Source organism: Osmerus eperlanus, chromosome 3, assembly GCF_963692335.1.
Source record: "Osmerus eperlanus chromosome 3, fOsmEpe2.1, whole genome shotgun sequence".
In the NCBI taxonomy this organism is placed as follows: domain Eukaryota; kingdom Metazoa; phylum Chordata; class Actinopteri; order Osmeriformes; family Osmeridae; genus Osmerus; species Osmerus eperlanus.
The window spans coordinates 20458356-20484632 of record NC_085020.1 but is presented as its reverse complement, the minus strand read 5'-3'; the positions used below and the strand labels follow the sequence as shown (position 1 = coordinate 20484632).

The window sequence follows — 26277 nt, the reverse complement described above, 5'->3', positions numbered from 1 at the left end:
CCCTGCCCCACCCAGGGCAGCAGCTGTTCGGCTGGCTGGTGTTGTTGTGGTGTGTGAGACAGCGAGGCAGGGCTGGAGGTTGTGGTGTTGATGCGTGGCAAGGACCGCCCCTTATCCCCTCAGGCGCTAGCTTCACTGATCCCCTGGGGCTAAGGCAGGCCACACACACGCATACTCACACACACTTGCACTCGCACACAGACATAACCACACACACACACAGACAGATACACACACGGAGCTGTCAGCCCTGCAGGGGGTCAGCTTGTTAGCAAGCAGATAATCTGGTTAACATAACACCACGTCCCTCCCGGCCGCAGCCGGCCCTCCGCCCGGCCCTGGCAGCCTCCGTACGCCAGGGGGCGGAGCAGTCTGGAGGCGTGATGTCATCACGTGGCCCCACCTGAACCCCTCACCCCTCACTTCCCCCCCTCCCACCTCCAGAGCAGAGCAGACCTGGGATCTGCAGACACTGAGTGGAAAGTGAGAGAAAGAGAGACAGAGGGAGAGAGGGAGCGCAAGAGAGAGAAAGAGAGAGAGACACAGAGAGAGAGAGAGAGAGAGGGGGGGGGGAGCGCAAGAGAGAGGGGGAGAGAGAGTGGGAGAGAGAGAGAGAAAGAGAGAGGGGGAGAGAGAGAGAGAAAGAAAGAGAGAGAGGGGGGGAGAGAGAGAGAAACAGGAAGACCCGAGTAAGGGAGAAAAAGAGAATTACGAACGCAGTGGAAGTGCTGAGAGTGGTTTGAACCGGACCCCAGAGGAGAGGAGTGGAGGAGAGGACAAAAGAGGAGAGGAGGAGAGGAGAGGAGGAGTCCATGATGTGCAGTGTTGACGACTGCACTGTCGCTGTGGTAGTACCTCCATCCAACCTGCTTCCTCCTGTGTCCTGTGCTGCTCCCTGTTGACATGCAGCAGCATGCAGCAGCATGCGGCAGCATACGGCAGCAAGCAGCAGCATTCGGCAGCAAGCAGCAGCATACGGCAGCAAGCAGCAGCATACGGCAGCAAGCAGCAGCATACGGCAGCATGCAGCAGCATACGGCAGCAAGCAGCAGCATACGGCAGCATGCAGCAGCATGCGGCAGCGTACGGCAGCATGCAGCAGCATACGGCAGCATGCAGCAGCGTGCAGCAGCATGCGGCAGCATGCGGCAGCGTGCAGCGCCGGCCTCTGCCGTCCTCCGTGCCTGTGTCCTCTGGCCGCCTGTGCCGTGGCCAGATCCGCCCTGACACGGCTCTCTGTGTCCTCTGGCCGCCTGTGCCGTGGCCAGATCCGCCCTGACACGGCGCTCTGTGCTGCTGTCATCCCCAGGAGGACAGCTGGGAGATCATCGAGGGGCTGAAGATCGGCCAGAGCAGCGTCACCAGGCCCGAGAAGCACGAGGGCTACATGCTGAAGAAGAGGAAGTGGCCTCTGAAAGGCTGGCACAAGGTAGGAGACGACGGCAGGGCGGGAGGGAGGGAGGGAGGAATGCCACGCTGGAGGGAGGCAGGAAAAGAATCAATCGTTCGGCAGTGAAACCGTTTCAAAGGGGAATCTCCATCAGTCAGGTGATTTAGTCGGCGCTCATTAACAGGGCAGTTACTGTTTTTGGCTTCCACAGCGCTTCTTTGTCCTGGACAACGGCATCCTGAAATACTCCAAGTCTCCTATTGATGTAAGTACGCCTGGCGAGAAGCCTTGGAGTGGGGGGTGGGGGGGGGCATGGACAGAGGGGGGGGGGCATGGACAGGGGGGGGGGGGCATGGACAGGGGGGCACAAACGTGAGTCAGCCAGCCCTCTTTGTGTTAGGGTTAGCTGTGTCGGCCCGCAGGAAATGGGCAAGACGTGTGACTGAAAGTGCAGCGTCTGCGTTAACGAGCCGAAGCCTGGCTCCTCCCTTCACATTGGCCGACCCTGACCTCTGACCCCCGGGGGGGGGGGCCGTGTTGCGTAACAGCTGCTGATGTCAGGATTTGTTGCGCGAATGAAACAAGGCTTCAGTTTATGTAACTCTGTCCCGCTCACATCAACATGTTACTCATTTAGCAATGTACAAATGCATAAAGTAAGTAGAGCAGAAAATCAAGGATCATAAGTAACAGTTTTTCGGTGGTCAGTCAAGGAACGGATTATATTTGCTCGCCACATCTCAGCTACCAGTGAACAATAACAGTAGTATCTTAACTACAGTAAAACCCCTAACATCTCAAGTGCACAGTACAGTGCTGCAACAATTGCATTTTTTACATTTCTAGATATTTTTGGTTTATCACATTGCTTACTCCCAATCGTGGCTGAGGCCAGCAGTGTGTGTTGGAGGGTGTGTGTGGAGGATGTGTGGAGGGTGTGTGTGGAGTGTGTGTGGAGGGTGTGTGTGGAGGGTGTGTGTGGAGGGTGTGTGGAGGGTGTGTGTGGAGGGTGTGTGGAGGGTGTGTGTGGAGGGTGTGTGGAGGGTGTGTGGAGGGTGTGTGTGGAGGGTGTGTGTGGAGTGTGTGTGGAGGGTGTGTGTGGAGGGTGTGTGTGGAGGGTGTGTGGAGGGTGTGTGTGGAGGGTGTGTGGAGGGTGTGTGTGGAGTGTGTGTGTGGAGGGTGTGTGTGGAGGGTGTGTGTGGAGGGTGTGTGGAGGGTGTGTGTGGAGGGTGTGTGGAGGGTGTGTGGAGGGTGTGTGTGGAGGGTGTGTGTGGAGGGTGTGTGTGGAGGGTGTGTGTGGAGGGTGTGTGGAGGGTGTGTGGAGGGTGTGTGTGGAGGGTGTGTGGAGGGTGTGTGTGGAGTGTGTGTGTGGAGGGTGTGTGTGGAGGGTGTGTGGAGGGTGTGTGGAGGGTGTGTGTGGAGGGTGTGTGGAGGGTGTGTGGAGGGTGTATGTGGAGGGTGTGTGGAGGGTGTGTGTGTGGAGGGTGTGTGGAGGGTGTGTGTGGAGGGTGTGTGTGGAGGGTGTGTGGAGGGTGTGTGGAGGGTGTGTGTGGAGGGTGTGTGGAGGGTGTGTGTGGAGGGTGTGTGTGTGGAGGGTGTGTGTGGAGGTTGTGTGTGGAGGTTGTGTGTGGAGGATGTGTGTTGGAGGGTGTGTGTGGAGGGTGTGTGTGGAGGGTGTGTGTGGAGGTTGTGTGTGGAGGATGTGTGTTGGAGGGTGTGTGTGGAGGGTGTGTGTGGAGGTTTTGTGTGGAGGATGTGTGTTGGAGGGTGTGTGTGGAGGGTGTGTGTTGGAGGGTGTGTGTTGGAGGTTGTGTGTGTGGAGGGTGTGTGTTGGAGGGTGTGTGTTGGAGGTTGTGTGTGGAGGGTGTGTGTGGAGGGTGTGTGTTGGAGGGTGTGTGTTGGAGGTTGTGTGTGGAGGGTGTGTGTGGAGGGTGTGTGTGTTGGAGGTTGTGTGTGGAGGGTGTGTGTGGAGGGTGTGTGTTGGAGGGTGTGTGTTGGAGGTTGTGTGTGGAGGTTGTGTGTGGAGGGTGTGTGTGGAGGGTGTGTTGTGTTGGAGGTTGTGTGTGGAGGGTGTGTGTGGAGGGTGTGTGTGGAGGGTGTGTGTGTTGGAGGTTGTGTGTGGAGGGTGTGTGTGGAGGGTGTGTGTTGGAGGGTGTGTGTTGGAGGTTGTGTGTGGAGGTTGTGTGTGGAGGGTGTGTGTGGAGGGTGTGTGTGTGGAGGGTGTGTGTTGGAGGGTGTGTGTGTGGAGGGTGTGTGTTGGAGGGTGTGTGTTGGAGGTTGTGTGTGGAGGGTGTGTGTGTTGGAGGATGTGTGTTGGAGGATGTGTGTTGGAGGATGTGTGTTGGAGGATGTGTGTTGGAGGATGTGTGTTGGAGGATGTGTGTTGGAGGCTGTGTGTTGGAGGATGTGTGTTGGAGGATGTGTGTTGGAGGATGTGTGTTGGAGGATGTGTGTTGGAGGATGTGTGTTGGAGGATGTGTGTTGGAGGATGTGTGTTGGAGGATGTGTGTTGGAGGATGTGTGTTGGAGGATGTGTGTGGGAGGGTGTTGTGTGTTGGAGGATGTGTGTTGGAGGATGTGTGTTGGAGGATGTGTGTTGGAGGATGTGTGTTGGAGGATGTGTGTTGGAGGATGTGTGTGGAGGGTGTGTGTGTTGGAGGATGTGTGTTGGAGGATGTGTGTTGGAGGATGTGTGTTGGAGGATGTGTGTTGGAGGATGTGTGTTGGAGATGTGTGTGTGAGGGTGTGTGGTGGGTGTGTGTTGGAGGATGTGTGTTGGAGGATGTGTGTTGGAGGATGTGTGTTGGAGGATGTGTGTTGGAGGATGTGTGTTGGAGGATGTGTGTTGGAGGGTGTGTGTTGGAGGGTGTGTGTTGGAGGGTGTGTGTTGGAGGATGTGTGTTGGAGGGTGTGTGTTGGAGGATGTGTGTTGGAGGATGTGTGTTGGAGGATGTGTGTTGGAGGATGTGTGTTGGAGGATGTGTGTTGGAGGATGTGTGTTGGAGGATGTGTGTTGGAGGATGTGTGTTGGAGGGTGTGTGTTGGAGGGTGTGTGTTGGAGGGTGTGTGTTGGAGGATGTGTGTTGGAGGATGTGTGTTGGAGGATGTGTGTTGGAGGGTGTGTGTTGGAGGATGTGTGTTGGAGGGTGTGTGTTGGAGGATGTGTGTTGGAGGATGTGTGTTGGAGGATGTGTGTTGGAGGGTGTGTGTTGGAGGATGTGTGTTGGAGGATGTGTGTTGGAGGATGTGTGTTGGAGGATGTGTGTTGGAGGATGTGTGTTGGAGGATGTGTGTTGGAGGATGTGTGTTGGAGGATGTGTGTTGGAGGATGTGTGTTGGAGGGTGTGTGTTGGAGGATGTGTGTTGGAGGATGTGTGTTGGAGGATGTGTGTTGGAGGATGTGTGTTGGAGGATGTGTGTTGGAGGATGTGTGTTGGAGGATGTGTGTTGGAGGTGTGTGTTGGAGGATGTGTGTTGGAGGATGTGTGTTGGAGGATGTGTGTTGGAGGATGTGTGTTGGAGGATGTGTGTTGGAGGGTGTGTGTTGGAGGATGTGTGTTGGAGGATGTGTGTTGGAGGATGTGTGTTGGAGGATGTGTGTTGGAGGATGTGTGTTGGAGGATGTGTGTTGGAGGATGTGTGTTGGAGGATGTGTGTTGGAGGATGTGTGTTGGAGGATGTGTGTTGGAGGATGTGTGTTGGAGGATGTGTGTTGGAGGATGTGTGTTGGAGGATGTGTGTTGGAGGGTGTGTGTTGGAGGATGTGTGTTGGAGGGTGTGTGTTGGAGGATGTGTGTTGGAGGATGTGTGTTGGAGGGTGTGTGTTGGAGGATGTGTGTTGGAGGATGTGTGTTGGAGGATGTGTGTTGGAGGGTGTGTGTTGGAGGATGTGTGTTGGAGGGTGTGTGTTGGAGGATGTGTGTTGGAGGATGTGTGTTGGAGGGTGTGTGTTGGAGGATGTGTGTTGGAGGATGTGTGTTGGAGGATGTGTGTTGGAGGATGTGTGTTGGAGGGTGTGTGTTGGAGGGTGTGTGTTGGAGGATGTGTGTTGGAGGGTGTGTGTTGGAGGATGTGTGTTGGAGGATGTGTGTTGGAGGATGTGTGTTGGAGGATGTGTGTTGGAGGATGTGTGTTGGAGGATGTGTGTTGGAGGATGTGTGTTGGAGGATGTGTGTTGGAGGATGTGTGTTGGAGGATGTGTGTTGGAGGGTGTGTGTTGGAGGATGTGTGTTGGAGGATGTGTGTTGGAGGGTGTGTGTTGGAGGATGTGTGTTGGAGGATGTGTGTTGGAGGGTGTGTGTTGGAGGATGTGTGTTGGAGGATGTGTGTTGGAGGATGTGTGTTGGAGGATGTGTGTTGGAGGATGTGTGTTGGAGGGTGTGTGTTGGAGGATGTGTGTTGGAGGATGTGTGTTGGAGGGTGTGTGTTGGAGGATGTGTGTTGGAGGATGTGTGTTGGAGGATGTGTGTTGGAGGATGTGTGTTGGAGGGTGTGTGTTGGAGGCTGGGCCAGCGTAGCGCTTGTTCACCGGGTGCTTCTCCCTGTCTCAGATTCAGAAGGGCAAGCTGCATGGGAGCATCGACGTAGGCCTCTCTGTCATGTCCATTAAGAAGAGAGCCCGCCGCATCGACCTGGACACAGAAGAACACATCTACCATCTGAAGGTAGGGAGGGGGAGGGGGCGGACACAGACAGAGGGGAGGAGTTATGTTGAGGCGGCAATACTGACCTCGCCTCACCTCATGTCTCCTGTTTTTCCCTCTCCTCCCCTCTCCTCCCCTCTCCTGCCTTCTCCTCTCGTCTGATCTGCCCTCCCTTCTCTTTTCCTCCCTTCTCTTCTCTTCCCCTCCCCGCTCCTCTCCTCATCTCACCTCTGCTCTGCCCCCCTCTCTTCTCCTGTCCCCTACCCTCCTCCCCCCTCCCCTCCCCTCCCCTCCCCTCCCCCCTCCCCTCCCCTCCCCTCCCCCTCCCCCCTCCCCTCCAGGTTAAGTCTCCTGACATCTTTGACGCCTGGGTGGCCAAGCTGCGCCACCACCGTCTGTACAGGCAGAACGAGATTGTCCGCTCCCCCAGAGATGCCACCGTCCGAACGTTCCCTCCCCCCCCGGCCCCCCAGGAGCCCCCCCAGGCCCCCCCCAGCGCTGGGCTGGACGTCAAGGTGGGGCCCTCTACACCTCAGCGTAACAGAGAGAAGCTGGTCCTAAGCTAGTTTCCAGCACGACCGCTGGGAAGGTTTTAAGATGGATTGTAATTCAATTTTCTATGTGCTGTTATTGCCAATTTTAACCTCAAAGGCTTTTTTCATTCAAATTCTAAATGTCAGATTTAATGGAAGAACTGACAAAGAGTTTCATATTCTGAGGCGAGAGTTGTTTAGACGTCATTCTTCCCTCCACTCAACATTTGACATGCCCTGCCTTCGGCTGCCAGCGTTTCTAATCACACTACTGTCTGCTATGAATTTGATCATTTGTTATTTACTACCATAATGCTGTTATGTGGATTGCTGAGATAATTCAATCCAGATGGTTCAGGTGACAGTGACTGGTGGTCAATGAGTGGGTCTGGGTCTGGATGTGATAATGCAGCTAGTGACTGGTGGTCAATGAGTGGGTCTGGGTCTGGATGTGATAATGCAGCTAGTGACTGGTGGTCAATGAGTGGGTCTGGGTCTGGATGTGATAATGCAGCTAGTGACTGGTGGTCAATGAGTGGGTCTGGGTCTGGATGTGATAATGCAGCTAGTGACTGGTGGTCAATGAGTGGGTCTGGGTCTGGATGTGATAATGCAGCTAGTGACTGGTGGTCAATGAGTGGGTCTGGGTCTGGATGTGATAATGCAGCTAGTGACTGGTGGTCAATGAGTGGGTCTGGGTCTGGATGTGATAATGCAGCTAGTGACTGGTGGTCAATGAGTGGGTCTGGGTCTGGATGTGATAATGCAGCTAGTGACTGGTGGTCAATGAGTGGGTCTGGGTCTGGATGTGATAATGCAGCTAGTGACTGGTGGTCAATGAGTGGGTCTGGGTCTGGATGTGATAATGCAGCTAGTGACTGGTGGTCAATGAGTGGGTCTGGGTCTGGATGTGATAATGCAGCTAGTGACTGGTGGTCAATGAGTGGGTCTGGGTCTGGATGTGATAATGCAGCTAGTGACTGGTGGTCAGTGAGTGGGTCTGGGTCTGGATGTGATAATGCAGCTAGTGACTGGTGGTCAGTGAGTGGGTCTGGGTCTGGATGTGATAATGCAGCTAGTGACTGGTGGTCAATGAGTGGGTCTGGGTCTGGATGTGATAATGCAGCTAGTGACTGGTGGTCAATGAGTGGGTCTGGGTCTGGATGTGATAATGCAGCTAGTGACTGGTGGTCAATGAGTGGGTCTGGGTCTGGATGTGATAATGCAGCTAGTGACTGGTGGTCAATGAGTGGGTCTGGGTCTGGATGTGATAATGCAGCTAGTGACTGGTGGTCAATGAGTGGGTCTGGGTCTGGATGTGATAATGCAGCTAGTGACTGGTGGTCAATGAGTGGGTCTGGGTCTGGATGTGATAATGCAGCTAGTGACTGGTGGTCAATGAGTGGGTCTGGGTCTGGATGTGATAATGCAGCTAGTGACTGGTGGTCAATGAGTGGGTCTGGGTCTGGATGTGATAATGCAGCTAGTGACTGGTGGTCAATGAGTGGGTCTGGGTCTGGATGTGATAATGCAGCTAGTGACTGGTGGTCAATGAGTGGGTCTGGGTCTGGATGTGATAATGCAGCTAGTGACTGGTGGTCAATGAGTGGGTCTGGGTCTGGATGTGATAATGCAGCTAGTGACTGGTGGTCAATGAGTGGGTCTGGGTCTGGATGTGATAATGCAGCTAGTGACTGGTGGTCAATGAGTGGGTCTGGGTCTGGATGTGATAATGCAGCTAGTGACTGGTGGTCAGTGAGTGGGTCTGGGTCTGGATGTGATAATGCAGCTAGTGACTGGTGGTCAGTGAGTGGGTCTGGGTCTGGATGTGATAATGCAGCTAGTGACTGGTGGTCAATGAGTGGGTCTGGGTCTGGATGTGATAATGCAGCTAGTGACTGGTGGTCAATGAGTGGGTCTGGGTCTGGATGTGATAATGCAGCTAGTGACTGGTGGTCAATGAGTGGGTCTGGGTCTGGATGTGATAATGCAGCTAGTGACTGGTGGTCAATGAGTGGGTCTGGGTCTGGATGTGATAATGCAGCTAGTGACTGGTGGTCAATGAGTGGGTCTGGGTCTGGATGTGATAATGCAGCTAGTGACTGGTGGTCAATGAGTGGGTCTGGGTCTGGATGTGATAATGCAGCTAGTGACTGGTGGTCAATGAGTGGGTCTGGGTCTGGATGTGATAATGCAGCTAGTGACTGGTGGTCAATGAGTGGGTCTGGGTCTGGATGTGATAATGCAGCTAGTGACTGGTGGTCAATGAGTGGGTCTGGGTCTGGATGTGATAATGCAGCTAGTGACTGGTGGTCAATGAGTGGGTCTGGGTCTGGATGTGATAATGCAGCTAGTGACTGGTGGTCAATGAGTGGGTCTGGGTCTGGATGTGATAATGCAGCTAGTGGGAATCCTCCTGAGAGAAGCTCCCAGACACGCAGAGAGACAGAGACAGGCAGACAGACAGAGAGACAGGCAGACAGACAGAGAGACAGGCAGACAGACAGAGAGACAGGCAGACAGACAGAGAGACAGGCAGACAGACAGAGAGACAGAGAGACAGGCAGACAGACAGAGAGACAGGCAGACAGACAGAGAGAGAGACAGACAGACAGAGAGACAGAGAGACAGGCAGACAGACAGAGAGACAGGCAGACAGACAGAGAGACAGGCAGACAGACAGAGAGAGAGACAGACAGACAGAGAGACAGAGAGACAGGCAGACAGACAGAGAGACAGGCAGACAGACAGAGAGACAGGCAGACAGACAGAGAGACAGGCAGACAGACAGAGAGACAGGCAGACAGACAGAGAGAGAGACAGAGAGACAGGCAGAGAGACAGAGAGACAGGCAGACAGACAGACAGAGAGACAGAGAGACAGGCAGACAGACAGAGAGACAGGCAGACAGACAGAGAGACAGGCAGACAGACAGAGAGACAGGCAGACAGACAGAGAGACAGGCAGACAGACAGAGAGACAGGCAGAGAGACAGGCAGACAGACAGAGAGACAGGCAGGCAGACAGACAGAGAGACAGGCAGACAGACAGAGAGACAGGCAGACAGACAGAGAGACAGGCAGACAGACAGAGAGAGAGACAGAGAGACAGGCAGAGAGACAGAGAGACAGGCAGACAGACAGACAGAGAGACAGAGAGACAGGCAGACAGACAGAGAGACAGGCAGACAGACAGAGAGACAGGCAGACAGACAGAGAGACAGGCAGACAGACAGAGAGACAGGCAGGCAGACAGAGAGACAGGCAGACAGACAGAGAGACAGACAGAGAGACAGGCAGACAGACAGAGAGACAGGCAGACAGACAGAGAGACAGGCAGACAGACAGAGAGACAGGCAGGCAGACAGAGAGACAGGCAGAGAGACAGGCAGACAGACAGAGAGACAGAGAGACAGGCAGGCAGACAGAGAGACAGGCAGACAGACAGAGAGACAGGCAGACAGACAGAGAGACAGAGAGACAGGCAGGCAGACACGCAGAGAGACAGAGAGACAGGCAGACAGACAGAGAGACAGGCAGACAGACAGAGAGACAGGCAGGCAGACAAGCAGAGAGACAGGCAGAGAGACAGACAGGCAGAGAGACAGACAGGCAGAGAGACAGACAGGCAGGCAGGATGGCAGAGAGACAGGCAGGCAGGCAGGCAGGATGGCAGACAGGCAGGCAGACAGGCAGACAGACAGGAAGACAGACAGGCAGACAGACAGACAGACAGGCACACTGAGGTGGGCTTGAGGCTGGGGTGGGACTGAGGCTGCAAACAACATCTAGCTGCTGAGATGTGTGGCTCTAACTACCCATCCCATCCCTGCCCTCCTCCCTCCCTCCCCGCCCCCCAGCAGGCCAAGCCCAGCACCCTGCCCTGGCAGCCTGCGCCCCCCAGCAGCAGCAGCACCCTGCCAGCCTCCTACAGTAACGGTCAGAGCAAGGTGGCCGCCTGGCTGCAGGAGTCTGAGGAGATGGACAAGTGTGCTGAGGGTGAGCGGCCTGTAGTCCCTACCCACCACCGCAACACTCACACTCACTGACCATACACAACACTGACCATATGCACACAACACTGACCATATGCACACAACACTGACCATATGCACACAACACTGACCATATGCACACAACACTGACCATATGCACACAACACTGACCATATGCACACAACACTCACTGACCATACACAACACTGACCATATGTACACAACACTGACCATATGTACACAACACTGACCATATGTACACAACACTGACCATATGTACACAACACTGACTGACTGCTTCTCTTATTGTAACAAGCCTTTGCCGGTGGAGACAATTACAATTTTTGTAACATAAAGATCCCTACCTCATGCTGTATCTGTGTGTGTGTGTGTGTGTGTGTTTCTGCAGAGCTGTCTCGATGCCAGTCCAACCTGATTGAGCTGAGCAGGTTACTGCAGAGTCTGGAGATCCTTCAGAGAACTCAGTCTGCCCCCAACTTCACTGACATGCAGGTAACACCCACACACACACACACACACACACCAGTACACACACACCAGTACACACACACACACACACCAGTACACACACACCAGTACACACACACGTACACACACCAGTACACACACACCAGTACACACACACACACAAACAGCGTCTCAGAGCAGCTCGTTTCACACTACGTCATGGTGATGGATGGGGGAGGGGCTTCCCTCTGGCCTCTGTTGCCTTGGCGATGATGGAGGGGGGGGTGTCTCTGCTCTGTGAGGCCCGATCTATCTAAACCCAGACCCTGCCTTCACACACACACACACACACACACACACACAGCCATCAGTCATCCTTGCTCTCGTTTCAGGAGCTTCTGTTGGTCTATATCTAACGTCAAAGTGCCTTTAGACTGCACCACCACTTACCCTAAAACTAAAAAAGCCCAACTACCATTTTCACTTGAGCTTCAAATATCATTTTCTTTAACACGTAATTATGTTGGGCTGTTCTGCGGATGAGAATCCGATCCTTTTTCATTCCATCACTCTAAATGTGTGTGTGCTGCCTGTCTCTGTTGCTTGGTGATGGTGCAACTTTATGTTGATCTAATTAACCATCTCTCATTGGTGTTCTCATCCGTGTGTGTCATGTAGAGCAATTGTTTAGACTTATCAAAGAAAGACAAGCGCTTGAGCAGAAGATGGAGAACTAAGAGTGTCGGCAAAGATGCTAAATTGCAACTTCAGGTACATCATCTCCCCCCGTCACACACCTTAACACACATTGTCTGCTTTGTGACTTCAGAACGAAATCATTCCGATGCCACTTATACATTTAGACCCTTAAAATAGGGGCCTTCTACCCTGTTCCTGGACAGCTACCTTCTTAACCTAACCCAGCCCACCTTATTCTCTTATTAGCTGGTTGATGAGTGGAATCGTGTTAGTTACGACTGGGGTTTGGGTGCAAAAACCTACAGGACGGGCTCTCCAGAAACAGGGCCGGAGAGCCCTTCCCTAAACCCTTACTGGGATACACTCTAGCTGCTAACGTTTAGCAGGAGTTTCTTCTCACCGTGGTGTCGATGTAGACACAGTGTGCTTTGTCAGGTTTAGTTGGTCTGCAAAGTAGCATCGCAACAAAGTAGCATTTGCACCATTTTCTCCCACCAAATATTTCCCCCCCGCTCTGCGTTCAAACGTTCGACAATCGAAAGCTTCGGGAAAAGGTTGGTCATGCTGTGAAATCACCCGGCGCTGCTATTTTAAACTGTCCCAGAGACAGACAACCCCCAGAGCACAGTGGAAATGCCTTTTCCGTCACAGCTATCCCTGTCTAGCACTGGGGGCTGTTGTGTTAAGACTCCGGAGCTTAGAACCTTCCTCAATCCTCACCGCTCGGCCTCCGGGAAAAGCACTGGCAATAAATAAATGAGTCATCTTCAGTCAAGGAACTGAGAGAGAGAGAGAGAGAGAGAGAGAGAGAGAGAGAGAGAGAGAGAGAGAGAGAGAGAGAGAGAGAGAGAGAGAGAGAGAGAGAGAGAGAGAGAGAGAGAGAGAGAGAGAGAGAGAGAGAGAGAGAGAGAGAGAGAGAGAGAGAGAGAGAGAGAGAGAGAGAGAGAGAGAGAGAGAGAGAGAGAGAGAGAGAGAGAGAGAGAGAGAGAGAGAGAGAGAGAGGAATGTCTTCGCTTCATGTTCCAAATGGATGAAGTCGTGTAGATATAGCTACATGACTTTGCATGATTGAATAACAGTCCGTTCTAAATCCGCACACCTGGTCATGTAACCAATTTAAACGAGCGTGTGCGATCGCGGACACGTCCCCGCGTGCGTGTGTCCTCGCCGACGGCGCGCGCCTGAGCCAATCGAATCAGGGTTTGTCGATCGACAGCATCGCCGCGACCGGCGCTGCGTTCAGCCGGCCTCTCTTCACAACCGGTGTCTCTCTCCCCCCTCTCCCTGCTCCCCCCAGGTCCCGCTGTCCGCCAGCATGTCCCCGCTCCGCCTCCACTCCTCCAACCCCAACCTGTGTGCCGAGCTGGCGGACTTCCAGCCTCCGGCCCCGCGCCTGCCGGACAGCGTGGAGGGCGCCAGCGACTACATCAAGCTCCAGGAGGACTTCTGCACCATCGCCCAGAAGGGTAGGCAACACGCTCGGCCGCAGGTCGAGCCCATGTCACCGTTTGTTTATACGGTTGCCGTTAGTTACTCTTGAAAATAACACGTGCTTGTGGAGATTAAGGCCATCTTATGTGTACATGCAGTAGTGCTGTGCCAAAGTCAGGCACAAATTAAAATGATTACAAAAGTAAGGCACAAAGGCTTTAAGAAGTAATGAAATGAAAAGACTCCACAAAAATGTTCTCAACATTTCACTTTTATACTGCTGCACAAATACGGAAGACTAAAAAGATAGATTTAAGACAATATTTATGTAAAACATGTTGGGTGCCTCAGACTTTTGCAAAGTACTGTATGTACAGAATATAAACATACGGTACATTTTGTTTGTGTTATCTAGTTACATATGTAACGATCGTTCGCGAGGTTTGGCCTAAGGCTTCTCCTGTTCTCTCTGCAGTTCACTCTCTGCTGAAGTCGGCCTTCAACACGGTGGCTATAGAGAAGGAGAAGATCAAGCGAGTCCTGTCTGACCAGGAGCAGTCGGCTCCCGCATCCCAAATCAGCACCCTCAGAAAGTCTCTGTCCCAGGTACCGCTTCTCCTACATTACCCAGGCTGCACCTCTCCCAGGAAGTGTCAGTATCAGTATGACTGCCTCTATCACGGTGTCGGGGGAGCTAATGAGGCGTCGGAGGTCTCTGCTGATTCCCGTCACTTTCATCACCATCAGAAACGACGAAACAGGGCTCTGTTATCTTTCCCGCGACATAATTGGAGAGAATATTAACCGTGGGAAGTCCATTATCTCCTCACCTCGGGGCAATCTCTCCGTCCCAATGATTTAATTGGAGTGTGCCGAAAAGTTGACATTCGTTTTGTGAAATGTGTGTCAGCGGAATTATCCTTGCAGTTCTTAATTGGAAGTTTGCTTCAAAGTGTAGGTCAAGATTGGGGGTTTGAGTGTGTGTGTCCACGCCCTGCAGCCCTGCTTGAGGCGAGCGTATCAGTATCGGACGATTTTTGCCGTCTCCCTTCTGCTCTTGTAGCCTGGGCGTTCATCTGTCGTGTGGGGGGGGGAGGGAGGGTTCATCTGTCGTGTAGGGGGGGGTTCGGGTGTAAACAATCGAGCCTCCCATCCTTCACCATCTCCTCGGCAGACTAATGACCTTGCTGGTTGTCACTGCTCCTGATTCCAGGCCCTCTCCCAAAACGCGGAGCTCCGAACCCGCCTCGGCCGCATCCACTCCGAGTCAGTGCTGTCTGACCAGGTGGGCAGCGTGAAGATCATCTCCACACACGACGAGGTACCCCTTTCCTCTTCCTCCGCCGGAACTAGGCCCCTTCTATGTCCTCCTCCTCCCGACCGACTCTAGGACTATCACCCCGGTACTGGCTGGGTCCGTGTCAGAGACGCTGGCTGGGTTTGTCACGGCGACAGTGGCGACAGAAAGCCCCCGTGACGGTCCTTTGAAAGCTCCCGGCTCGCCTGTGGGGGGAGTGGACCACGGGCGTGGCCTCGTAGCTAGGCCAGACGTACCCGTAGCGCACCAGAAAAACGCTGGTCAGGAACTGCGTCGATCGATTCCCATCATCGATTCACCATCCGTAGAGAATGATTGTGTTTCCAGTATGTCTTGGCCGGTTAGCTTAAACGACCAGACCCGGACATCAGGGGTAATGGAAAAATCCGAGAAGGATAAGCCCTCAGTCAGGACAGGGGAGAGAAAGAACAATGGCATTAGTGGGTTCGGAGAGATTGATCTTTATTTACCGGCTCAGCTTCAAGCTCTATCTGAATCTCTCTCCAAATCAACCTCGACCGATATGCTAATGTTCTCGTTTTATTGGTTTTGTTTTTGTGTGTGTGGGCGTGGTTTGTTCTGCAGGCCAGCGAGCAGATTGGCATCCCGCTAACCCAACAGGCGTCCAACGAGAGCCGACTGTCCATGTCCGAGTCCGTGTCGGAGTTCTTCGACGCCCAGGAAGTGCTCCTGTCCGCCAGCTCTTCGGAGAACGAGGTGAGGGGCCGTGAAAGCGGGGGGGAGGGCGGGCGGGCCGTAGGACCTTGGGGGAGCCTTCTGAGAAGGGATGGTGGAGGTCGAACTTGTCAGGGGAGCTCGGATGAGGCACCGCTGATGGCTTCGCTGAGCTGGAGCTGGAGTGTGAACCTGGGAGATAAGGAAGCTGAAACAAAGACATGCGGCCCCCCGAGGGCCTCTCCGCTCCACCGGCTCCTGATCCCTCTGTCAGGGGCCCAGCCGTCCTCCCTCGCGTGGGGGGCAAGTCCTTCATCACTTCTCCGGGTTGCCAGGGATGAGCTCTTCTCCGCGGGCGTGGTTACAGGCTCTGTTGCCCCCGGCCACCATCATAGGGCCTTCTCTGGCACGGCCACTGGCTTGGTCGTATGCTTCTGTATAAAAGTGCATGGAAATGCTGCAGTGTCTCATCTTGTGATTACCGCAGAGGGAGAGATAGCCAGACTGCAGTTTGCTAGCCACTGGCAAACTGCAGTGTGTGTGTCCCGTCCCTGTGTATCGGTGACCGCAGCATTCTGTTATTGACCACAGCTCCTGTGTGTGTGTGTATGTGCACGTGCGTGTGTGTGTGTGTGTGAAGTTGTGCGCTGACTCGCTGCCCCTCTGTCCCTGCTGTCGCAGGCCTCAGACGACGAGTCATACGTCAGCGACGTGAGCGACAACATTTCCGAGGACAACGCCAGCGTCACCGACAACGTCTCCAGACAAAGTAGGCCCCGCCCCTCTCTGCCCCCCCCGCAGCCAATCCCCTGCCCACGAGCAGGGAGCTAATGCAATACAGGTGTCGCATACACTCACACACACAACCATATATTCACACACAGGACCATATAAACAAACGACCATACACACACACACACACACACACAGCCATACACACGCGCCATGTCGGTCTGTGGGGCAGGCTTGACCTTGCAAGGCTCCTCTGTGCCAGGAGTTTCACTCAGGACTAAAAGCTCTCAGTGAAAGTGAAGACTTAGATTCTGTCTCCTGCCCCCTGCAGGCAGCACTGGTACTACAGCAGCCACGACACCAGGGCCCTCAGTTAGAAAACCGTGTGTAGGGTCCAAACTTGTACACTAAAAGTGTACAAGCGTACAAAAGCAGAAAATGTATAAATCCCACACACATCTGAAGGCAATGTTCCCTTGTAAGTCGCAGTCCGACCTGGAAATGTGTGCATGTGGTATAGCTTCACGACCTGCCCTCTCCACGCTCCACATTCAAACGTAAATGTTCGAGGCCAAGCGCCTCATGGAGGTTTCTGGTTAGATTGGTGCCGGCTGATAAATGGTTCATCACGGTGAATCGTGGCAACAAAAAACATGAAAAGGAATTTCTGACACAGAAAATGGGGCACATCCATGTTCCCTGTGGCGAGTTCATACCCAAAGACAATATGAAAACTAAAATCGTTCTTGGTGATATATATGCACAGTATTAGAAGATGTTAGCGAAAACGATTGACACTGTTATGTGATTTATTTTATGCTATTTGATGTTATCTTGGCTTTCTACTACTGATGATAATAACTTATTCAGTGTAGCCTAGTTAACAGGATTGAGCTGAAAAGGACTCAGTATATTTATATTAGTATCGAGGGAAGGCAAGCCAGACCTGAAACCTGCCACATCCTAGCACTTCAGCACCTTCACTGCGCTCCACAACTGCCCCCTAATGTCAGTAGCACACAGACCACAACTGCCCCCTAATGTCAGTGACACACAGACCACAACTGCCCCTAATGTCAGTAGCACACAGACCACAACTGCCCCCTAATGTCAGTAGCACACAGACCACAACTGCCCCCTAATGTCAGTAGCACACAGACCACAACTGCCCCCTAATGTCAGTGACACACAGACCACAACTGCCCCCTAATGTCAGTAGAACACAGACCACAACTGCCCCCTAATGTCAGTAGCACACAGACCACAACTGCCCCCTAATGTCAGTAGAACACAGACCACAACTGCCCCTAATGTCAGTAGCACACAGACCACAACTGCCCCCTAATGTCAGTAGAACACAGACCACAACTGCCCCCTAATGTCAGTAGCACACAGACCACAACTGCCCCTAATGTCAGTAGCACACAGACCACAACTGCCCCCTAATGTCAATGGCACACAGACCACAACTGCCCCCTAATGTCAGTGACACACAGACCACAACTGCCCCCTAATGTCAGTAGCACACAGACCACAACTGCCCCCTAATGTCAGTGACACACAGTTCCCTGCCCGCTCCTCTGCTCTCCGGGGAAGAGCAATCAGCGCTGATGAAATATTGACCGGAACAAGATTTGTGTTAGCCTATATGCAACCCAAAAACCCTCCTTGTTTAAATGTTTATGATGAAATGGATCTATACTACAAGTAACGTGTGATATGAAGTGAAGTTAATTGTCTGAGAGGCATCATTACACGCTCAGTGATTACTCTCACATTAACACTTCCTACAATCTGGCTTCAGTTCACCACCGCCTCACCCTTTGCCTCGCCAATTTCCTGTCTCCAAAATGTTTGTAGTCAGATTTTCCACACAGATGCACATTCTCCTGTCCAGTTTGTTTTGATAGATCCTAACTTTTGCCTGGGCAGAGGCGCACGGCTCTTTCAGGCCTCGTTTTATGCGTACGCGACGGTTATCAATGAGGCCCCAGGTTTGTCATGAGAAAACACCAAGAGCAGAGCAGACAGCCTTTTACATTCCACATTGCTACTCATGTAGCAAACGCTTTGATCCCGAGTTACATGGGCTTGATGGGGCTCTGCTGTGTGTCTGCTAGACTGACCCGACTCAGTGACGCTCTGCTGTGTGTCTGCTAGACTGACCGACTCAGTGACGCTCTGCTGTGTGTCTGCTAGACTGACCCGACTCAGTGACGCTCTGCTGTGTGTCTGCTAGGCTGACCGACTCAGTGACGCTCTGCTGTGTGTCTGCTAGACTGACCCGACTCAGTGACGCTCTGCTGTGTGTCTGCTAGGCTGACCGACTCAGTGACGCTCTCTCACCCTCCCCCCAGTGGCCAACGGAGACTTTGCGAGCAGTGCCTTCCGTAACGGGCGCCGCACCTGCCTGCCCGCCCCCTCCCCGGACACCAGCAACATCAACCTGTGGAACATCCTGAGGAACAACATCGGCAAGGACCTGTCCAAGGTGTCCATGCCCGTGGAGCTGAACGAGCCGCTCAACACCCTGCAGCACATGTGCGAGGAGCTGGAGTACAGCGAGCTGCTGGACAAGGCCGCAGAGACCGACGACCCCTTCGAACGCATGGTACGCCCCCCGGCCAATCAGCACTCCTCCTCCCTCCCCCCTCCACAACAGGAAGTGGTTTACTGCACCGGGGGAAGCTAGGATAGCTGACGCGAGTAGAGTAGAGTTCAGACCCTGAGCACAAACTCTCAGGTCACTCTGCCCTTGCGCTGTAGAGACTTTCCACAGTCTGGATAAGATCGTTTTTCGGTAGGTTTTTCCTTATGTGTTAAATGTCACTGACAATATCAAGCCAACGGTCTCCTATCAAACGTTGTGACATCTTCAGAGACCAGGCTGGGAGCTGGGCTTGCACGTCAGTCTTCTCTATCTATACCATCTCTCATGAGCCTTATTTCTCAGTGCAACGCCATTTGCATACTAATATATAAGGCATACTCGTTAAAAAGCCTATTATGATGGCTGATGACTTTTCAGTAGCCAGAGGGTTGTAAACCTGTGTCTAATGGCGTTTTTCTTCACGGTGACGCGGAATAAATAGGATTCGGCTGGGTTCACTCTCAAGGTGCTTGTTGGAGGTTGGGAGTGGCTTGGTGTGTTTTGAACGCCTCTCCTCCGGTCGGTTGACAGTGTCGTCCTCTCCTCTGATTGGTTGACAGTGTCGTCCTCTCCTCTGATTGGTTGACAGTGTTGTCCTCTGCTGCAGGTCATCGTCGCTGCGTTCGCAGTGTCTGGGTATTCGTCCACATACTACCGCGCGGGAAGCAAGCCATTCAACCCTTTACTGGGAGAGACGTACGAATGTATCAGGGAAGACAAGGGCCTGTGTTTGTTCTCAGAACAGGTAGGACCTCACTTGGTGTGTGTGTGTGTGTGTGTGTGCGCGTGCACGTGCGTGTTTGCATAAGTAATGGCCTCACAAACTGACCTGCACTGTTTTACCTCTACAGCATGTTCATTAATGAAGCCCCAAGGTGTAGCCTTACTAAAAGGAGTAGCTAAACTGTGGTCACCCTATACGACAGCCACAGAGCTGGAGTGATACACTGTACACATGGCTGTCTCAGGTGACCCAGACTCCTGTCATCTGATCTTTCAGGTTAGCCACCATCCACCCATCTCAGCTTGTCACTGTGAGTCCAAGAACTTCACCTTCTGGCAAGGTAGGCAGCCCTTCACCTTAATACAGTGGGGACAGCAGACAATTACTTCAGCTGGCCCGCAACCATCAATCACATTTGTTATGTAAATGTTTATGAATAAATGAATAAATTGAGTATTTGACTTGGGATTGTTCCAGCGAAGAGGGCCGGCGTGAATCGATCGTTCTTGACAACTGTACAGATAGTTCATTTAGGGGTTTTACCGTCTCCTGTCGTCGATTTTCTTGGCAGATGTCAGATGGAAGAACAAGTTCTGGGGGAAGTCGATGGAGATCCTGCCAATCGGGACGGTGAACGTCATGCTGCCCAGGTGAGGTGGCGAGGTCTCGCTGCCCTGGCCAAGCAGCTCTACTGGGTTTATCAGGACCACATCGATCTGTAGATCTCTCTCTCTCTGTCTCTCTTACTCTCCTGCTCTCTTTCTGTCTCTCTCTCTTCTTTCACTCTCTTTCTCTCTCCCTTCCCGTCTGTCTCTTTCTATCTTCTGACTCTCTAACAGAGTCTCTCTCCCCCTCTCTCTCTATCTCTCTCTATACTGTATTTCTTCTAGTAATTGAAACCTGCGTTTTAATCAATACAGTTTGAAATACAAATGACACGACAGTCTAATTGGCTGCGTAATTAATTTGTCACAATGCCAGCAATGAAGCATTTTAAGTGGGGTCTTTGTAAAAGCGTTGTGAATGGTTCGCACTTGTACTCCCGACTAAACGCGCGGCTTCAATTTTACACTAGGCTTTGTGTTTGACCTCCTTGTCTATTCTTTGTTTGTCTATGGTCGCACTGCAGCTACAATTCACTAAATCTCTCTTTCTAATTAAACGCCGCCCTCGAATAAACGGCGCACCAAAAATTAACATTGTGTTATAAACGCTGCAGCGTTTAATCGAAGAAATACAGTATATATCAATATAAATATGAGGTGTTTGACTAGCTCAACTACCGCAGCCTAGCCTATATACGACATGCAGCCACCCCCCTTTCTGCTGGGCCCTGGTCTGCTGGGAGGAGCCCCCATCCTGTGGAGACGTCCTTGACAGGACCAGGGGTGGAGGAGGGGGTGGAGGAGTGTGGGTGTGGGGGGGTGGGGGGGTGGGGGGCGTGCTCCATATCTGTCCTCTTTAAGGAGCGAGCTGGGCAGATGGAGATATGGAGGAGCTGGGGGTGCGGGGCCCCTGCTGAGTAAGCACACAGATTATGATCTCTTCCTGCTCGGACATGGGAAAGGTGAGCGCGCGTTACCCACAATCCCGTTTACGACTTTGACGCTCCGTGTGATTACGAGGCGCGGTGAGCGCGTCCGAGCCGATGCTGACGCCCGTCATCAGCCGCCATCGCGACAGCCAATCCCGACTGCTGTTTTAACCGCTGCTTCTCGTCTCCTCCAGTTTCGGCGACCACTACGAGTGGAACAAGGTCACCACCTGCGTGCACAACATCTTGAGCGGCAGGCGGTGGATCGAACACTACGGGGAGATCACCATCAGAAACACCCGGGGCAGTGCCTGCATCTGCAAGCTCACCTTCGTCAAGGTCGGACATCAGCACCGTGAAAGAACAACCGAGTCTAAATGACATTTGTGTGACTAAAAAAACTCAAAACGGCTGATGTGAGGGGTCATATCCAAAGTGCTTTTCAAATCAAGTGACATTTTTACAGTTTAGCCCTTCTTACAAGCAATGTCAAAAAGGGCTTCGTGTACGCCCATTGAACTGCACCTAAACCAACCTGTTTTGTTTTTTTAACTTGATCCTTTCAGGGAAATTACTGGAGCTCCAACGTGAACGAGGTCCAGGGCTTCGTGATGGACCAGGAAGGGAAGGTGGTCCATCGACTGTTTGGCAAATGGCACGAGGGGCTCTACTGCGGAGTCCCGCCCTCGGCTAAATGTGTGTGGAGGCCAGGTGAGCAGGCGGCCCGAGCCACACCAAGTGTCTCTACCTGACGACCTGTTAGTGAGGAGCTGGGCCTGTTAGTGAGGAGCTGGGCCTGTTAGTGAGGAGCTGGGTCTGTTAGTGAGGAGCTGGTCCTGTTAGTGAGGAGCTGGGTCTGTTAGTGAGGAGCTGGGTCTGTTAGTGAGGAGCTGGGTCTGTTAGTGAGGAGCTGGGTCTGTTAGTGAGGAGCTGGGTCTGTTAGTGAGGAGCTGGGTCTGTTAGTGAGGAGCTGGTCCTGTTAGTGAGGAGCTGGGCCTGTTAGTGAGGAGCTGGGCCTGTTAGTGAGGAGCTGGGTCTGTTAGTGAGGAGCTGGGCCTGTTAGTGAGGAGCTGGTCCTGTTAGTGAGGAGCTGGGTCTGTTAGTGAGGAGCTGGGTCTGTTAGTGAGGAGCTGGTCCTGTTAGTGAGGAGCTGGTCCTGTTAGTGAGGAGCTGGTACTGTTAGTGAGGAGCTGGGTCTGTTAGTGAGGAGCTGGGTCTGTTAGTGAGGAGCTGGTCCTGTTAGTGAGGAGCTGGGTCTGTTAGTGAGGAGCTGGGCCTGTTAGTGAGGAGCTGGGTCTGTTAGTGAGGAGCTGGGTCTGTTAGTGAGGAGCTGGTCCTGTTAGTGAGGAGTTGGGTCTGTTAGTGAGGAGCTGGGCCTGTTAGTGAGGAGCTGGGTCTGTTAGTGAGGAGCTGGGTCTAGTCTGGACCACATTCCTGGACCACGTTGTGCTGTTAGTGATTCTGTATTTGAGCAGAGATATTTTTGATGGAGTGCGCCACTGTTAAAGTGCACCATTCAGGACGCCACAGTAAAGTACCACGTAGGCAGAGCCCTTACCGCGGTGGCCTGGCTTCGAATCCGGCCTTGGCCCCTTTGTGGCAGGTGTTCCCCCTCTCTCTCTCTCTCTCTCTCTCTCTCTCTCTCTCTCTCTCTCTCTCTCTCTCTCTCTCTCTCTCTCTCTCTCTCTCTCTCTCTCTCTCTCTCTCTCTCCGGTCACCGGTCAACACGATCTTTGTGGACAGCGATGTGTGCCTGTCACTGCCTCACCCCAGACTGTGTGCTGTTCCAGGGTCCATGCCCACAGACTACGAGCTGTACTACGGCTTCACCAGGTTCGCCATCGAGCTCAACGAGCTTTGCCCCGAGATGAAAGACGTCCTGCCTCTGACGGACGCCCGCTTCAGACCTGATCAAAGGTACGGCCCCCACCCCCACTCCGACAACCAATAGAGAGCTGGGGGGGGGGGGGGGGTGGTGCAATAGCCTGACAACGTGGGCGTATGGTTTGGCTGCTGGCTCCCACTGCAGGAAGGAGCTGGAAGTGTCACCTCCCTCCCAAGGACAGAGGTCTTCCACCCTGGTCCTCGGGGCTCCACTGTACTGTACGTTCTAGGTGTTTCCCTGCTTCAACACACCTGATTCAGATGAACGGTCGTTGTCAGGCCTCTGAAGAGATTGATAACGACCCGTTCATTTGATTCAGGTGTTTTGGAGCAGGTAAACATCTGGAATGTACAAGGTAGTGGGCCCTGAGGACCAGGGTTGAAGACCACTGTACAGGACCTTCTTACAGGGAGCGGATTCATCTCATGATCTGATCTGACGGCTTCATCCTCTTTCCTCTTTCCTCGATCAGGCACTTGGAGGAGGGGAACGTGGAGCTGGCGGCGTCTGAAAAGCAGCGCATCGAAGATCTTCAGAGGACCAGGAGGAAGTATCTGGAGGAGGGCGAAATCAAACACCAGCCACGCTTCTTCAAGTGAGCGCAGCACCCAGACGCAGACTGTTAGCCAGGCAGAGTTAACCATATCCCTTTCAACTATGGAAGGTTTTTTTTTGTCTTCAGGAATATCATGGCACCGTATAGTATTTAGCAGCGTATCTTGATATCCTGTCTCCTGTGTCCTAGGAAAGTGGTTGATGCCAACCAGAGAGAGAGATGGGTTTCCAACAACACGTACTGGGAGCTCCGTAAAAACCCAGGCTTCATCAACATGGAGAACCTTCAACTCTGGTAGCAGAGGAATTGCTCCGCTCACCATATCACCGTCGCAGACAGAGAGGCTGTTACCTATGCACAATGAGGTTTTAAAAAAAACTAAACGTCTCAGTGACAAGGTGGTGGCACGCACGGTTACTAAGGGACAGTGGCACCAGAGACGAGTTGATGTTTCTGATATTCTGACAACGTACAGACGACATCAACAGACTTTTCCTTGGTTCACCTTCATTTTGCTTGCAGAAGCCGGGTTGTCAGGGCAACAATTTTACCACGTAGATCTATCCTAAGCCGTATTGACTTCCGATTATGTCCTTGCCTTAAAAAGTCGCCTATCCACACCAACACATTTGGAAGCTTTTAGTGAACACCACTTGATTTCTGAAAGCGGTTTAGTTGAAACTAGTGTTTGAATTAGGACTTTTGATTACCTACTGTATGTAAAATGCATGTTTATAGTGCAGCTTTGATTGGCATGTCTATGCCATATTAACTATATACACCTCATTTGTTGTAGAAAAAAATAGATATTTTTGTAAAATATCTTCAACATGACAGAATTTACACACAAAAAAAAGGTATTCGTGAGAATTGGCAGATATTATTTATATAGATTTTTCCCTTCTTTGATTTTGTTTAAAAATGCATCGTTGCTGTTCTCTCCTGGGACACAACGTTGTGTAAAGTTGAAAAGTCTTCTCTCACTAGCGTTGTTCAGAAAGTCTCGAAAAGATTTCCTTAGGTCAACCTCCAAAGGGGGTGAAGACCTGTTAGGAGGGACACGTGACATTGCAAAACAACAACAACCTGGTCCCTGCACACTAAACACCCCCATCAGCACCATTGTTGTGACTATATGTACTGTACTGTATGGACAACACTGCTACCCACATGCCAGCTCCACCACACCTGGCTCCCACGTCATGTCAAGTACCACTTCTCTGTGATTTCCCCTGGTTTATTTACTGTGTGTGGCTGAATGTGTACTTCCAGTGTTAGTATATGGATGTGTGACGTGTCCCCCCCCCCCCCCCCCTCTCTGGCTGTGGAGACATTCCTCCCAGGATCAGTGACCCTGGGGCCCCCCGTTGCTGGCTGGTCCGGGCTAATTATAAACCTTGTCACTGGTCAGGCTGTGTGTTTTCACCCACTGTGGCTGCGTGGCTGTCATGCACTCCATATATAGTGGGGAAGCCCGTCACGTCTTCTACAAACTCACCCCCTTCACGCGAGTCCGGTCCTAGAGCGTCACCGGTCCTAGAGCGTCACCGGTCACGCTACTTCCCAGGAGGCCGTGCAGCGGGGGGTGGGGGTGTGAACCCTCCGCTGAGCGTAGAGGTCAGAGCGTCCTCTAGTCTGAGTCACATGACCCCCCCTGCTCTCAGCTCCCTCCCGCTTACACAACGAGGAGGTTGTAGACCTCTAGAGACCCCTACTGTCTGCTCCACCTACATACAGGTTGTAGACCTCTAGAGACCCCTACTGTCTGCTCCACCTACATACAGGAGTCACCCGGGGGCAGGGGAGGGGGGTGAGGGGGGGCGGATACCAGCCTGCTATGGAAAAGGGCCCCCAAGTTAATTTTCTTTTTGTTGAATGTCCCAGCTTACTGTATCGGCAAGTTCTTTAACACAGGATGTTGAAGCCAAAGATATTCTTTTATTTTGATTGTGTAATTACTACGTAGGTTAGGTCCTTAGTAAATACTGAAAGGAATGTTTTACAAAACATGTTCCATACTGCTGTGGGTTCACTACCATGATGTGGGTCTTTGAAAAAGTACAATACAGTCGTCATTATTTCAAATGATTTGGCCTTTAGGATAAATATTTGATGTCTCACTTTGTGTAAGAAAATACACAATGACTTTCAATGTGTGAGATTACCATGAAATTACTGAGCAAGAATTTAAACTAAATCACACATTTGGATGTTTCCTTCAATGGTTTTGTCTTGTCATGTAAGAAAGAAAAAGGGGAGAATGGTTTACTTTGCCTGCAGTGCTAACATAGGAACATACATTATAACCAAAAAGAAGTATATGTTTATTTTATTTACAGAATGTGTCAGTTTCATTCAGTTCACTCCCTCATGACTACTGTAGCCTACATGTTTATCAGCTTCAATTCAGCTTGCTGTGCCTTAACACATTTATTAACTTACCAACACTGACTAGAAACTCCATGCCCTTTACACTTCAGATACAACATGTTACATTTGTTCTATTTGCAGGCAGAAAAGGTGTTTTTAGCATTTTCCAATGATTACATTTAGTAAAGACAGCACTCCGAAACTGATGAGGGTAAAGACACCTTGTTGCAAGCATGCCTGCTAACTTGTGATGATACGTTTCCGACGGCAAGGTTCCGATGGTTTGGTCTGGTTTGTGACGTATCCACATTTCTCCTCTTTGATTGGACAGACAATGACATTCTATTAATGTTAACACAAATGTCTGTCGTGTAACTGATGAATAAATTAAACGTTGTCCAAGAGCGACCAGAGAAAAATAAATAAACCTGAGATTTCATGTTGCTTTGTTTCGTCACAGTAGGACAGAGACTGTTTAGATCATCTTGGATAGTCTGTTGTTATATCTGCATGTTTAAAGGACATAGCCTGACAATGAATGTTGCAAATGCCTTACGAAAGGTTTTTGTTTTCTCAATTGGACTTTTATCTTTTATGTTTCGGACTGATGTGTACCACTTCGCCCTTTCAGCAGAGTTCTTTAAAAATCCATTCCACGATGAGTACCCTCTAAAG

General features: G+C 52.0%; 1 protein-coding gene across 5 annotated transcripts in view; it reads left to right on the top strand.

Annotated features, from left to right (window-relative positions):
* Window positions 1-25006, top strand: part of osbpl6 (oxysterol binding protein-like 6) — a 40992-nt gene extending 15986 nt beyond the window's left edge. For 2 of the 5 annotated variants that reach the window (XM_062457785.1, XM_062457784.1), the window contains exons 3-23: window positions 1318-1429; window positions 1602-1655; window positions 5941-6054; window positions 6375-6548; window positions 10426-10564; window positions 10970-11073; window positions 11707-11799; window positions 13025-13193; window positions 13634-13764; window positions 14372-14479; window positions 15062-15193; window positions 15833-15920; window positions 18241-18494; window positions 19141-19278; window positions 19534-19597; window positions 19829-19907; window positions 20986-21130; window positions 21358-21502; window positions 22582-22708; window positions 23149-23271; window positions 23422-25006. In XM_062457785.1, the coding sequence (XP_062313769.1) occupies window positions 1318-1429; window positions 1602-1655; window positions 5941-6054; window positions 6375-6548; window positions 10426-10564; window positions 10970-11073; window positions 11707-11799; window positions 13025-13193; window positions 13634-13764; window positions 14372-14479; window positions 15062-15193; window positions 15833-15920; window positions 18241-18494; window positions 19141-19278; window positions 19534-19597; window positions 19829-19907; window positions 20986-21130; window positions 21358-21502; window positions 22582-22708; window positions 23149-23271; window positions 23422-23530 (2602 nt within the window). In that variant the 3' untranslated portion in view covers window positions 23531-25006. The remainder of the gene's footprint in view (window positions 1-1317; window positions 1430-1601; window positions 1656-5940; window positions 6055-6374; window positions 6549-10425; window positions 10565-10969; window positions 11074-11706; window positions 11800-13024; window positions 13194-13633; window positions 13765-14371; window positions 14480-15061; window positions 15194-15832; window positions 15921-18240; window positions 18495-19140; window positions 19279-19533; window positions 19598-19828; window positions 19908-20985; window positions 21131-21357; window positions 21503-22581; window positions 22709-23148; window positions 23272-23421) is intronic. The other 3 variants (XM_062457787.1, XM_062457788.1, XM_062457789.1) reach the window with 3 other exon arrangements.
* The last annotated feature ends 1271 nt before the right edge of the window (window positions 25007-26277 follow it).